The sequence below is a fragment of the Sphaeramia orbicularis genome, chromosome 14, assembly GCF_902148855.1.
Source record: "Sphaeramia orbicularis chromosome 14, fSphaOr1.1, whole genome shotgun sequence".
Lineage (NCBI taxonomy): Eukaryota > Metazoa > Chordata > Actinopteri > Kurtiformes > Apogonidae > Sphaeramia > Sphaeramia orbicularis.
Genome location: NC_043970.1, coordinates 3,469,074 through 3,483,529, shown reverse-complemented (window position 1 = coordinate 3,483,529; position 14,456 = coordinate 3,469,074). Strand labels below are relative to the sequence as shown.

The 14,456-nt window shown below is 37.1% G+C and overlaps 1 protein-coding gene across 5 annotated transcripts in view; it reads right to left on the bottom strand.

Annotated features, from left to right (window-relative positions):
- Positions 1 to 14,456, bottom strand: part of myo7ab (myosin VIIAb) — a 105,122-nt gene that overhangs the window by 46,251 nt on the left and 44,415 nt on the right. For 3 of the 5 annotated variants that reach the window (XM_030153370.1, XM_030153369.1, XM_030153374.1), the window contains 8 exons: positions 13,323 to 13,533; positions 11,833 to 11,968; positions 10,775 to 10,881; positions 10,511 to 10,552; positions 3,277 to 3,414; positions 2,976 to 3,134; positions 1,355 to 1,447; positions 1,158 to 1,252 (listed from right to left, as the gene is read on the bottom strand). In XM_030153370.1, coding sequence (XP_030009230.1) covers positions 1,158 to 1,252; positions 1,355 to 1,447; positions 2,976 to 3,134; positions 3,277 to 3,414; positions 10,511 to 10,552; positions 10,775 to 10,881; positions 11,833 to 11,968; positions 13,323 to 13,533 — 981 coding nt within the window. The remainder of the gene's footprint in view (positions 1 to 1,157; positions 1,253 to 1,354; positions 1,448 to 2,975; positions 3,135 to 3,276; positions 3,415 to 10,510; positions 10,553 to 10,774; positions 10,882 to 11,832; positions 11,969 to 13,322; positions 13,534 to 14,456) is intronic. The other 2 variants (XM_030153372.1, XM_030153373.1) reach the window with 1 other exon arrangement.

Genomic DNA, 14,456 nt, shown 5'->3' with positions numbered 1-14,456 from the left:
ATCAGGTTGATCTGGGCCCTCTTCTGGGGGGGGGTTAACAAGCTTCCTGCCCCCTCAAATTAAAGTTTCTAAAGGTAGGGAAAAGGAAAATGAGCTGCACAAGAGCAGGAGGCTTAGAAGAATTAGTAAAGCGTCTATAAGTTTTTCTTTCACTTTATGGTCTGGTAGTGATGCGCGAGTCGGGTGTTTTTTCCAACCCGCTGGGCTTTTGTGGAATTATTAGCCTCGCCCCAACCTGCCCCGTGAGTAACCTGCTGATCACTACCATACAGCACGGCACGTACCCCCATATAATACCTGGACGGACTTGTCCATAAATGTGCTACAGAGGTGCAAACATATGGCCCGTGGGCCAAAACCAGCCCGCCAAAGGTTCTAATTTGTCCCACAGTATGAATTTGGAAAGTGCAAAAAATTATACTAAAGTTAAGAAGAGTCACAACGTGTTATACTTGTTTTAGTTCAGGTTCCACATTCAGCCCAATTGTGATCTCAAGTAAAATAATAGTAAAATAACCTATAAATAATGACTCCAAATTTAAATCAAAATTTCATTGAAAAAAGTTGTTATCGGATCAGTAACGGCAAAACTAATCCTAAAAAAAGTCCTTGGTAGAACTTCAGACATTACCTCAAAAGTAATGGAATACATGTGGCACGGCACCTTTAACACTTTTCATTCATTTATTTTGGAGCCACCAGTTAATTTTTGTTACTTTAAGCATTCGTAGAAATGGTTTGTTAGAACATTATGGTTTCACAACACAGACGACCTTTACGATATGTTATGTGTCACTGTGTTGTTTGCCTGTTTAATCTGTCCTGTCTTGCAGGGCCCTCGGTGAACGAGCAATCATCTGATTATATACACCTGCTTAAGATGTGGGCTGGGCCCATATAAAGGGCTCTTTCTGCTGCTCTCTCTCTCTCTCTTCCTCAGCTCACTGGCAGACCACAGCACAGTTGTTTTTTGCTGTTTGTTTGTTTTTTCCTTATTCTTTGCTTATGAATTAATCCTTTTTTTTTGCATTCAATGTGGTGTTATGTGTCCTCTGTATGTTGCGGCTCTGAGCCGGCCATAACAGATATATAACATGTAATTCTGCTTTCAAAAAGTGTTGTACAGAAACGGTTTATTTCATCCTTATTGTTATTACCTCTCTCTGAGCCCACGCACAGACTTCTGGATGAGGATGACCTTGTCTGTGATGGCTTTGTCCCTCTCAATCTCCAGCTGCATGTCATGATGGTCCTGATAAACAGCAAAGGTGAGTTAACTTATGGACATGGTGATTTAAGGTCCAGTAGTGTTGGGTTTAACATTACTGTCATTTTATTGAATAACAATGAGAACCTTTAGGAAAATCTTGGTCTTTCCGATCTGCCAGTCGTTGTGTTTCCCCAGTCTGGCCTGAACGATCTGCTGACACGTCCCTCGTAGGTCCTCCTGGAAGGGCAATGAATGATGTAAATGTTAGCACTCCAGGACAAATTGTAACCATACAAACATATACCAGAGTTGAGTTGAGTTTAACAGCATAAAGATACAAAGCAGAAAGTAAGACACTCATTCATATGACATTGGACACATATGACAAACAGTACATTAGTACATGCATATATGGTACATTACACACTAATTTATCTACATTTCTTTTAATTACACACTTATTTATTTACATTTCTTTTAATTATCATACTGATAATATTTGTCAAGTATATTGTACAAATTACTGTTGTAATTGTGTTTAACAGAATGTTTATATTATATACTGTGAGTGTATATCTATCGATCGATCGATCAATCGATCGATCGATCGATAGATAGATAATTCATTTATTTTTTTTCTTTGTAGTATTGATAATTTCTTGCCTCCTACTTTTCTCGTGCTTGCATGAAGCAACTGTAGCACACAATAATTTCTCCTGGGATTAGGAAAGTATTCTGATTTCTGTTTTCCCAAAAATGTTACATGCAGCCAATGAAGACTCTCAATTATTCAGACACAATCAGTAAAATCTTGTGATGATACTGATGAATCCGATCAAGCAAAAGTGAACATCAACATGAAAAAGTAAATTTCCACACATCTTTTATCAAGTGGGCTCATTTTTTAGCTAAATATCTTTTTTATGGAACTGTTCTCCTTCTTAAAATACCACTTGTACAAAAAAGTTACAACTGATTTTATGGATTGTACTTTTTACACCATAGCCATGCCTCAGATATAAAAATATAGCTCGAATTTGACGCTAAGAATTTGATGTAAAAATTTTTAAAATTTATTCAATCTGTCACATTTAATAAGACTATATATGAACTGTTAACGAGAAATTACTTTTTATTTGTACTTTACCTATATCAGTATGGACCACCACAAGTTGTAAATAACACTGTGTTTGTATTAAAGATGTTAAATACAGGTAAATCATTGTGATTATATCTGGCTTGATTTAAAAATAAGTCAACATTTTGGGTGATTCATCCAATGGTAAAGAGTCGTCCCCATGTTACTATGGCAACCTGTCCACATCTTACCACATTCTCATGTCAATAAAACACAGACCTTTCAATATTTTAGTCCAACATTTATTTTGAACATAGTTGAACATAATATCTAAAAGGTTTTGTCTGACTTGACATCAATTTGTCAAGAACCGCATGTTTTGAATGTTTGCGTAAAGCTTAAAAAATTGATACCCGTATAAAGTCCACGTGTTACTGAGCAGTAATTTAACATTTTTCACCTAAAACTGTTATCTCCTCAAATTTAGTTATACATAATGTTGAAGTGCTTATAAATACCTACTCAAACATGTATAACACATGCATATAAGTTACTCTGCTTACATGACAGAGACTGTTGAACACCAAAAGTGTCCACATATTACCACTTGATCGGACCCTGATATTAAAAGATGGAACAGTCAACAGTCAACAGTGGCTGAATGGTTGTAGTCGGCAGTGCTTTGACCTGTAAGTGTGCGGGCTTGACTCCAGGCATCAGGACTCTGTAGCGTTCCACAAACTCAGCAAAAGTGTATCTGATGGGATAACCTGCCCGTCGAATCCGGATGGTCTCCATCATGCCGGAGTAACGCAGCTGACGAATACACAGCTCTCTGTCAAATAACTGAGGACACACACACACACACACACACAAGTGGACACACATTAGTTCACTACAAAGATGTTGACCTGTGGAGTTGAACTGAAGCTGTATTGTGGTCATTATGCAGAATTTATCTCCAACAACACACACTGATCACACTCACCATGGGCTTCTTGAGCTCATTGGGTTTTATACAGCGAATAAAGAATGGCTGGCACACACTCAGAGTCCTCATCAGCATCTCCAGGGAACGTTTGAACTGACTGCTCAGAGTGGGGGAGCGTTTCCTGGTCTCAACACCCTACGGACACAAACACACAAGGATCTGAAACATCCGTCCATTACAAATACTACAGCTCATTTTCTGAAATAAAGGAGGCAGTGTGGGAGATTCTTGCATATAATTATACTGGTGATTCTCCATATTTTTGTTGCTACGAACAAATTCACAATAGATTAAAATGACAAAGCAATCACACAAACTGAGCAGCACTAGCAGAGACCTCAGTTCTCATCTGAAACACAAACTCTGAGCTCTGGCACAGATTGATTTGGATTTATTTTTCAGTTTTCATTCATCAATGGTCACAAGATGCCTGGATTAACATGTGCTAGAAATCTGTGTAAAAATCTGGAAAAACAGTCATGATTATATAGACAGTTTTCCTAAAATTATCTGCTAGACTGCTAATAGATTCAAAGATTCAAAGTGTTTGTCATGTGTACAGTAGAAACAGGTTTCCCTGTACAATGAAAATCTTACTTTGCCGTCCACACTCAATACCAAAAGAATTTAAAGTGCTCATATTTATCTAAACCCACTTCTATTAGTCTTTGGTTCATTTATTTTTTATATTTGGACCCTAATAGTTCATGAAGTTTGAATTTGAACCCTCCAGGTGCTGCAAAACTATCTTTATATTTATTTGGGCAAAAATCGAGTAGATTTCTCCAACCTGTTTCAATTCCTACTTAATTAGCTAATTAGCTAATTAACTAGTTACATCATGGCATTTTCCCATATAAGGTCCAGACTTCAGACAAACATTTCTCAGAGTACGACATTTTTGTTCAAAGCTGAGATGCCTGAGTATATCTTGCTTATAATGCCCTTGTTATTCCCTGATTTATAATCATTAGTAAAAACGACCAACAATTAGTAAATACGACATAATTGTTTGTCGTCATCAGCGGTTGTAGTCCATACTGAAAATATGTCCAAAGTTGGAGCCGATTACATAAAATGTTCAGTTGTTGGTTGAACGGGATAGAGCAGCACAGCCAACAACCTGGAGGGGGCGGGGCCTGAAGTGGCTCATGTGCATTTAAAGGGCCAGTGCTCCAAACCACCTTTCTGGTGTTATTACTCAGAAATAGGGTTGAAGATAGACCTGTGGAGTTGAATGAATGAAGAATTCAGACCCAAACAGAGCATGGAGACCACAGGGAAATGTTTTAAAATGCATAATTCCATTTAAAAAAGCAAAATATCACTCCTTTAAACATACACAACACGAAAAACAGGGTCAGGGAGTCACAACTTGCATAGGAAAACATATGCACTATCACACAGTATAGATGTGTCTGCATATAAGTTACACCTGTTTAAGCAGGTAGCAACTTTGAAGTTACTGAGCTAAGAAAAGGGTCCACTTTTCCCAATGTCCGTCCCCTACGTCCTTTTGTAGCCTCAGATTCTAAGTGAACTGCTCTGTATGATGTAACTGATTCACAATATTTAGAAAGTTGTCCACAGAAGGCCCATGGTTTTGAAGACAGCATCTCGTCATAGCTTTCTTGATCGCTGCCATAAAGATCTTCTGTAAATATGAATCATTCTTGTTTAAATCCTCTGGGGGAGGTCCAAGGTATAGTGTGGGAAAGGACATATTAACCTCAAAGCCTAGTGTTTTGGAGATTGTTTTGGACACTTCCTCCTAAAACATCCTGATAAAGGGACAGAACCAGAATATATGAGCATGGTCCTCCATTTTTCTACTGCACCTCCAGCATGGCAGTGGGGTCCCAATCTGTCTAGATTTTTGTTTAGGGGTTATGAAATAATGAGTAATGTCTTTCCAGCAGAAGTCTCTCCAAGGTGGCAAGTTTGTGAAAGAGATTTTCGTTTTCCATATTGTGTTCCATTTCCTGTTATTTCCATATTCACCTTTTCTCCCACTTTTAATGTATATTATTGAATTTTTGTTCAAAGCTGAGATGTCTGAGTATATCTTCCTTATAATGCCCTTGTTATTCCCTGATTTATAATCATTAGTAAATACAACATAATTGTTTGTCAGCAGCAGTGGTTGTAATAAAAACTGAAAATATGTCCAAACTTGGAGCCGATTACATAAAATGTTCAGTTCTTGGTTGAACGGGACAGAGCAGCGCAGCCAACAACCTGGAGGGGGCGGGGCCTGAAGTGGCCCATGTGCATTTAAAGGGCCAGCGCTCCAAACCACTTTTCTGGTGTCATTACTCAGAAATAGGGTTGAAGATGGACTTGTGGAGGTGAATTAACGAAGAATTCAGACCCAAGCATAGCATTTACAGTTTATGTAGAAGGAAATGTTGGAAAATGAAGAATTCTATTTAAAAAAAGCAAAATATCACTCCTTTAAGATGTATAAAAATAGAAATAGAATAATTTAACTAGAAACAAAAAAAAGTTGCATTTAAGAATGACATGCAAAGAGAATGAGCATAAAAATATGAATGATAAAAAAACTACTATTACTAAGTAAATATATATTTACATTAATGTGCAATGTATGAGTAATTGTGCAAACTGTCAGAGATGAACAGGATGATATACGTGCAACTATTGAGTTTCAGGCGTATAAACAATATCACAGTAGAGACAGGTGGGGTGTATTTACCCCAGTAAGCACATAATCTCCTTTTTGGAGGTGACAGCAAATAAAAATAAGATGCGGAACACTTTTTTAGTCAATGGGAGCTGTTGCAGTCTGGACAGCTTCACCACGGTAGCGCTAAAACACTAAGGCCTCTCTCTCTCTCTCTCTCTCTCTCTCTCTCTCTCTCTCTCTCTCTCTCTCTCTCTCTCTCTCTCTCTCTCTCTCTCTCTCTCTCTCTCTCTCTCTCTCTCTCTCTCTCTCTCTCTCTCTCTCTCTCTCTCTCTCTCTCTCTCTCTCTCTCTCTGTGTGTATAATGTCAGTGCAGTTTCCAAAAATATTTGGTGATTGTGAGGTGAATTTGCAGCTGAAGAAGCAGACGAGCTATGTGAGATTAACATCCACAATGACAGAGTCAGAAGGAACTGGGACATCCTGAGGCTCCTCTTATCGGGACAAGAATAATCTTTCAGGGAACATGATGAATCCATAATGCACCAAATACAGAGGACCACTTATAAGTGTTAACACTGAGCTGAGCATGCTGACCTGAGGCATCATCGGGAAAAATTCAAAATAATCTAATATATGCAGTGGCCAAGGTTCTAAAAGACTGAGTTACTGACGTCAGTTGTCTCATTGATGCTAATCTCCACATAGCAAAGTTCTCAGGTGTGTGACTGACATGGAGAGATTCTCATGTTACAGATAAAAAAAAGTTCCAGTGTCCCTGTATGTCAGCGTCCTGTTCTATCTGAATCAATCCCCAGGTGAATGCGTGAGGTTGTCAGGTTCTGTTCTATGTTCCAGTCCTTTGGTCTGGATGCAGGAGATCAATCTCCCAATACAAGTGGGTGGTACTGTCCCTGGAGGAGAACTCAGTTAATTCAAAGTCATTATATGACTTCTACCAGTGATAAATAGGAACCATACTGATATCTGTAACCATTTACATGTTATAAACCATCAAAATATGGACCATTTCTCTGAACTGTGAACAAACTTTGTAGATATTGACCCAAGGAAAATACAAAGAAAACCTGAAGTGAATCTGACCAGTAGTTTTGTCAGAGAAGATTTTTGAAGAAATTGCTGATGAAGATGACAACAAAAATGACAACAAAGATGACAACGAAGATGACTGCTATGAAGACGATGACCAAGACGACAACGGAGACGATGGCAACAAAGATGATGACAAAGATGACGATGAAGACGACAACAACGAAGACGACGAGGAATACGATGACAGACCAGTCTGGACACAGCGCCCTCACAATAGCTCATGGCCTACCAGCCAGTGAGATACTAACAATGAACCCAGGGTGTAGCAGGGTCGGTTCTGGACTTGCTGCAGAGCTACAACTGTAAATCCAAATTGGAGGCCTAGTGCTTTGGTGGGGCTGTCATGAAGTCCTCCAGGCCTTCCTTGTGCATTATTATCCACACACTTTGGACCTATTGATTCCCAGGGAGCATCAAAAATCTAAGAATCTAAGACACTTTTTGCAAATCTCAGTGAGTGAGTGAGCTGTTTGTTACTGTTTGAGGAGTATTGGGTCATGCACATAGTGGTTCACATCTGAAAATGTGTGTCATTCATAAGTATGTGGCTGCGTTGGCTGTACTAGGGATGTGTACAGTTTGTGTATGTGGTTTAGTATCATTTACTGAAACTCTGTACCACTACTTTTGGTCCACTGACGTGTTTATGAAAATAAATCTATTAAAACTAAAATTAAAAATTCTCTCTACTAGAAATTTCATATCATCAAAATTAATAGTAATATGGTAATATAGTTATTCAAAATTAGATTTAAAATCATATTTTTTCCTGCTATAACAATGAGAAGTTACATTAACAACACAGATGATTAACCCACAAAGACCCAAAAAGACTTTTGTGTTTGTTTAATTTATTAAAATTAATTATAAAGATCAATATAAAATTTTATTTTTCTCTCTATTTAATCTTTCTTAAGTGATTTATCACCATTCATCATAATATTATCCTCTTCATTTTGCATTTTTTCTGTGAAAATTAGATATTTTCCTATATTTAATTTACTGACCATGTACTTTAATCATCATGCTGAGATAACATTTGAGGGTTATTATACCAAAAACAGAGAAAACTTGAGAAAAAGTGACACTTTCAGCAAAGATATCATGAACATAAACCCAGTGTGTCCATCCACTGTCAATGATCCAACTCCATGGGTTTTACTAGGGAATCAATGTGTTTCCATGGTAACTACGGAGCCGCTGAACGTCCAAATGGGTCATATCTGATGACCATGAAAAGATGAAGAACTGTATCACAAGAACTGTAGTACACCAATGATTTACATGTATTGATAGGATTAGTGGCTCTAAAGTTATTAAACATTTTAGATCAGTAGATGCTTTTGGTCACTGGTGTGTATTTGGGTCTTTATGAGGTATTTGAATAAATATTTCACTGGTACTTTACTGCACTGTTAGCGTAACACCATTCCTATCTGATGTTAAGAATCTGGTTTCGATCAGCTCTATATGTAAAGTGTCATGAGATAACTTTTGTTATGATTTGATGCTATATAAATAAAATTTGATTGATTGACGTTAGCATTAATTTTTTTTTGATTATATGGTTTGTCAACTGTCAAATCGTGTGTTCATGCATTAACAAACACAGCTGTACATATGTTCATTTATTTGGTAAAAGAATTAGCAGTGTGGGTTAGTATTATGTAATTACAATACCTACTACAGTATTAAATGCTGGTGTTGGATTATAAGGTCTGACAACTATCCTGCTCATTTTTTAAAAAGCTGAGCATATTTTTGTACATTACATGAAGTTGACATTACTTTAGAAGTATGAGTGTTAACATTTGGTAAGTAGCTGAAATTATATGTCAGTGTTTAGTATACCAAATCCTCTTTAGCAGCGCAGTCAGTGTTTTCAGTGAGTTAGTGGTAATATTAAATTGGCAAGTGTCATCCCTCACTCTTCCATAGAAGGTAAACTATTAACGCTGTTAGAGCCTGATTTACTTTGGAAAGCTTCCTTTTTGCTTCCTGTAGGGTTCCTGCAGAATCGGAAGCACACTTGGGGGCTTCCATCAAACCGACTTTCATTTTGGTTTGATCTAATTTTCTATTATTTTCAATAAACCTTAGTTTATTTGTTACTTGTCGTCTTGTGTCCATTATTATAGTAGTAACAACGCTCTGAGGGTTTGATGAAAGGAAAAACCCTGAAATTAAAAAAATATATATCTAAAGTAATTAAGAAAAAAAATATTAATAACAATTGCTATATTATTGAAGAAGAAAAGTCATGTCATCATAGTAAAGAACTTGAGTTAACCAAAGTCACAAAGACAATCAGTGGAAATTAAATGTCTTGAAATTATTTAGACTTTTTTTAGGAGGGCGTGAACTTCTGACTCTTCTTCATCTCTGCAGGTCTGTCACACCTTAACACTTGCAATGTTTGTTTTTTTCCTCACATCAGTTTAAGGCATCATGATTAAAGACTAGGGATGTAATGATATGAAATTTTCATGTCACAGTTATTGTGACTAAAATTATCACGGTTATCATTATTATCGCAAGTAATGTTGAAATGTGTTCAAAATGTTCAAAAAGCACTTATACACACACTGAAATATTTTAACAAAGTTGTATTTTGAAAAATAAATAAATTAAATTAAATAATAGCCACAATGTACTTTCTGTTGGAAGAAACACTCAAATATTAACATGTAAACATGAAATATACAAATGTGCATTAAAGATGGCACCTTATGGCCATTGTTTGACCATTTTCCATATCAAGTTTGAGTTGTTTTAGTTTCTTTTCCATAGATAGATAGATAGTCAGTCTCTCTCTCTTTGTGCACTTCGACAGGGTCTCTCTCTCTCTCTTTCAAAGTGTGGTAATCAAACACGATTATCATGATAATTAGAATTTAAATGGTAATACTAACCGTCGGGAATTTTACCGCGGTTTATCGTTATACCAGTAATCGTTACATCCTTACTAAAGACTAGACACAGCCTCAAATTAGAGCAGTTCAGATTTTTGACATCAAAGACCAAACAAAGGCACACACATGATTACTCCAGAACTACCACAAAACAACACACAGGACAAAACAGACACAGTTTGAAACCTCTGCTCAGGCCTCCTTCTGTCAGCAAAGCCAAACCAAATCCAACCACTAACAGCTTCATTAAGGGCCTTTCAGATGACCCTGTTTAGGGCTTTAGCTGGAAGTGAGGACTGAGAAGAATGTGTCAGGGAATCTATCTACACATGGATTTGTCATGATTTTAAAGTTGAATCTCCCCAAATCAACCCACTGTTCAGTCTGGTTTCTACTCAACAGATATCACACCTGCTGAACTAACAGATAGATCTGGGGAAGGTGGTGGCTGCTGCCTGTTGGAGGTGCACCATGGGTATTTGGACTCGAGGGTTTTATTAAGTGAAGAGAACACGAACACACAGGCTTTAGAGAGCACGAGCTGCTTTTGGCCTTTGATTACCTTGGGAGCAGGGGTGCTGGGCTGCTGATAGCCACACAGAAACTGAAGTCAGAGAGAAGACAGAGGAAGAGACAGGAGACGAGAGATTGAGACGAAGAATGGGCTGTTTTTTGTTTGTTTTTTTTAAAGCTAAAACCATGGGGAAAAAAGTGAACTGACACAAAAAGTCCTTCAATGTAAAAATGAAGGTCACAAAAATCATCAACAAGTATTCGTGTGTTTACTTTACAAGAGGACTTGTGCGATGATATTTGTTGGCCTCACCATAGCTACATCAGCCTGGAAGATCTGCTTGATGAACTTGTTCTTGGATGAGTGGACGAGCTGGATGATGTCATTGTGGAGGCTGTCCCGGTTCTTCTCCAGGAACCCTGAGAGACAAGGTCAAGGTCAGGTTTATTTACATAGAACGTTTAAAACAATGCGAAGTGCCCAAAGTGCTGTACAAAGATATAGGTAACAAGTGAAAAAGTAGGCGGAGATTACTAATACCCCCACCCGGTTGCACAACACTTTGCCCCTCCTGGTCACTGATACCCCACCTACCCAGGGATTCATTTGATTGAGAGAAAGGTATACAGTATGTAAAGAACATGTGTGTGAAACAAGGTTATTATCGTTAATGAAAACTAACGAAATGACGAAAACTAGAATTGAAAAAACATTTTCGTTAACTGAAATAAATAAAACTATAATTAAAAGAAAAAAAATGATAACTAACTGAAACTGTATTTTGTGCTTACAAAACTAACTAAAACATATAAAAATTATGGATAAAATTCCCTTTGTTTTCGTCTTTGTCAATGTCGGATTGATATGAAAGCGATTTATTTCGCTCTAGCAATTTTAGCTAGCGGCACCATATGACACTTCACTGTCTGTCACTTGTTGTCACTTGTGGTGTAGAGTCATCTTCTGGTCCCCACTCTACCTGGAAACATGGAGACTAAAGTTGGGAGAAAGTCTGGGATTTATTTGAATACAACGGCGAAGAAGATAAGATATAAAAAAAAAAACCTAAAACTAAACTAAATCTAAGCATTTTGAAAAAAACGAAAACTAATAAAAACTAGCAAACCTGCTCTAAAAACTAATTAAAACTAACTGAATTAGAGAAAAAAAAAGTCAAAACTAAATAAAACTACACTATAATAAAAAATCCAAAACTATTATAACCTTGGTGTGAAATTTGAAAAGAACTGGGTGAATAATATCTGAGAAATCGGGTTGGACAAATTGTCTAAGTTGAAATTAAAAAAAAAAAAAAAAATTGGCTAAAATATACTATTATTATTTGGAAAAAAAAAAAGAACAGGACGCACCTCTAGTCTCATAATGCACCACACCAGCAAAGTGTTGGATTCCAAACTGGGTCTCATAACTGTTCTTTGGAGGGATGTAGTAGGAGTTGAGCTTGTGCTGTGAGTTCAGCTTATACAGCATGGTAGCATCAGTACCCTGAGAAAACAGAAAGAACAGACAAGGTCAACCTGACACTGAAGACAATCTGAAGTTTAGAAGTGCCTGGTGTTCACCACTTAACTGTCTATAGGACCACAGAAAGCTGAATTTTCCAAAAACATACTGAAATAAAATAGATGAAAGGCTCAAATCCACAAAAATGAGCTGTGTCATATTCGTTGGGCGCGGTTAAAGAAATGGACCATGAAGTGGGAGCGGAAATGAGGACAGTCTGACTGCATGTGGGTCTGTGATGGTACTGTGCATTTGGCAGATCATCTCCTTGGTGACAATGATAGTTTTTACTTTAACCCATAAAGACCCAAACATCCACCGTCAACCAAATCCATCTACTGATCTAAACTGTTTAATACCTGTTGATCCACTAATCCTATCAATACATCATCAGATATGACCCATTTGGACGATCTAGAGGCTCCATAGTTACTGTGGAAACACTGTCATCTTCTACAACATTGATTCACCAGTAAAACCCATAGAGTTGGATCAATGAGAGTGGACGGACACACTGGGTTTATGTTCATTATTGATAGATTTTGCTGAAAAAGTCACGTTTTCTTCAGTTTTCTCTGTTTTTGATATAATAACCCTTAACTTTACTCTGAGCTTTTGTGAACATCTACATGATCAGTGAATTACATATAGGAAAATGCCTAATTTTCACTGAAAAAATGCAAGATAAAGAAGATAATATTACAATAAATGGTGATAAATCCCTTAAGAAAGATTAAATACAGAGAAAAATTAATTTGGGAACTGACACAAAAGCAGCGCTGGGTCTTTATGGGTTAAATCAAAGTCCATATATGACTTCCTATCTGGGATCAATAGAAACTATATCAATATCTGTAACCATTTACATGTTATAAAACATCAAAATATGGACCATTAGAAGTGAAGGCACAACAAAAAAATCTAATTCTAAATGTCTCAAAACTGTGAAGAAACATCGCAGACATTGTCCCAAGGAAAATACATATAACATTTAAATTAATCATACAAATACATATGAAATTTAAATGAATCTTGCTAACGAAGACAACACCGAACACAGCGTCTTCATAATAACCCTTGTCCTATCGATCAGTGAGATAAAAACAGTTCAGAGAAACCTGACAGTAATCTGAGCCTTAATGAACATCTACATGATCAGTAAATTAAACATAGGAGAATACTTGATTTTCACTGAAAATTCACAAAATACAGATGATAATATTATAATAAAAATGGTAACAAATCACTTAAGATTCATTTGGGAACTGCCACAGCAGTCACACTGGGTCTCTATGTGTTCAAAGGCATGTACCAGGTCCTCGTCCTCACACTGTACCTTGGGGAACTTGCTCTCCTCATCGATGAGTGAGATGATGTTCATTGGCTTGTTTGCGATCATGTCCAGTGCGTCCTGGTTGTCTGTGAACTCGATGTGCTGCCAGTTGATGTCCTCCAGGTTGTATTCCTCCTGCTCCAACTTGAAGACGTGGCGGACAAAGAACTGCTGCAGGTTCTCATTGGCAAAGTTGATGCAGAGCTGTTCAAAGCTACAAAAACAAGTGAAAAAGTAGGTGGAGCTTACTAATTCCCCTGCCCAGTCGCACAGCACTCTGCCTCTCCTGTTCACTGATGCCCCCGCCTACCCAGGGATTCATTCTTAGTCTTAACTTTCAGTCTATTAAAAATTTCTCAAAAATTTGTAAAAAAAAAAAAAAAATGTAAAAATTGAGAAAAGGGTATACGTAAAGAACATATGTGTGAAATTTGAAAAGCATCAGGTGAATAGTGGTTGGACAAATATCTCAGACAGATGGAATTCCTGGTATATCTGTAACATATATACTATAGAGTAGCAGTTCTAAACTAGTGGGTCGCAAACCCGTTTTCAGTGGGTCGTGGATCTTTGGGCAAAAATTAATGTTAATAAACCAATCCTGTGCTTTATTTTTTATGGAGCTGAGCCCTGTCCATTCACACTCTCCAACAGTAGGGGGCGGTAATGCACTGTAATGATAATTAACACCAGACATTTACAGCATAAAAAAAGAACCAAAAGTTTCTATTCAAATCATGGAGAAACTCAGGTCTGACAATGATTCCATCAGATCTGGTTCTACCTCCATTGGAAAAAAACCTCAGTGTCTTTAATTCTTCAGTAAGTGACTAAATGAACTTTTAATTTTTAACTGAGAGCACATTTTAGTTTTGGTTAAAATGGACCCAATTTAGTGTTAAAGGGAATATTTCCATATGTATCACCGCCACCTGCTGGTCAGTTTGGTTTATCATTAAACTTGTCCTCTGTGTTTTCATACTGTGATATTCTATATTATCTCAGGTTCAAAACACACCATTTTTTATTAAATAAATTTGAGAAGTTTAACTGTTATTGATTGGGTCATGGCTTGTCACTGAGGTGTGATGGTGGGTCCTGAAGACAGACCAGTTGAGAACCACTGAGATATAATAT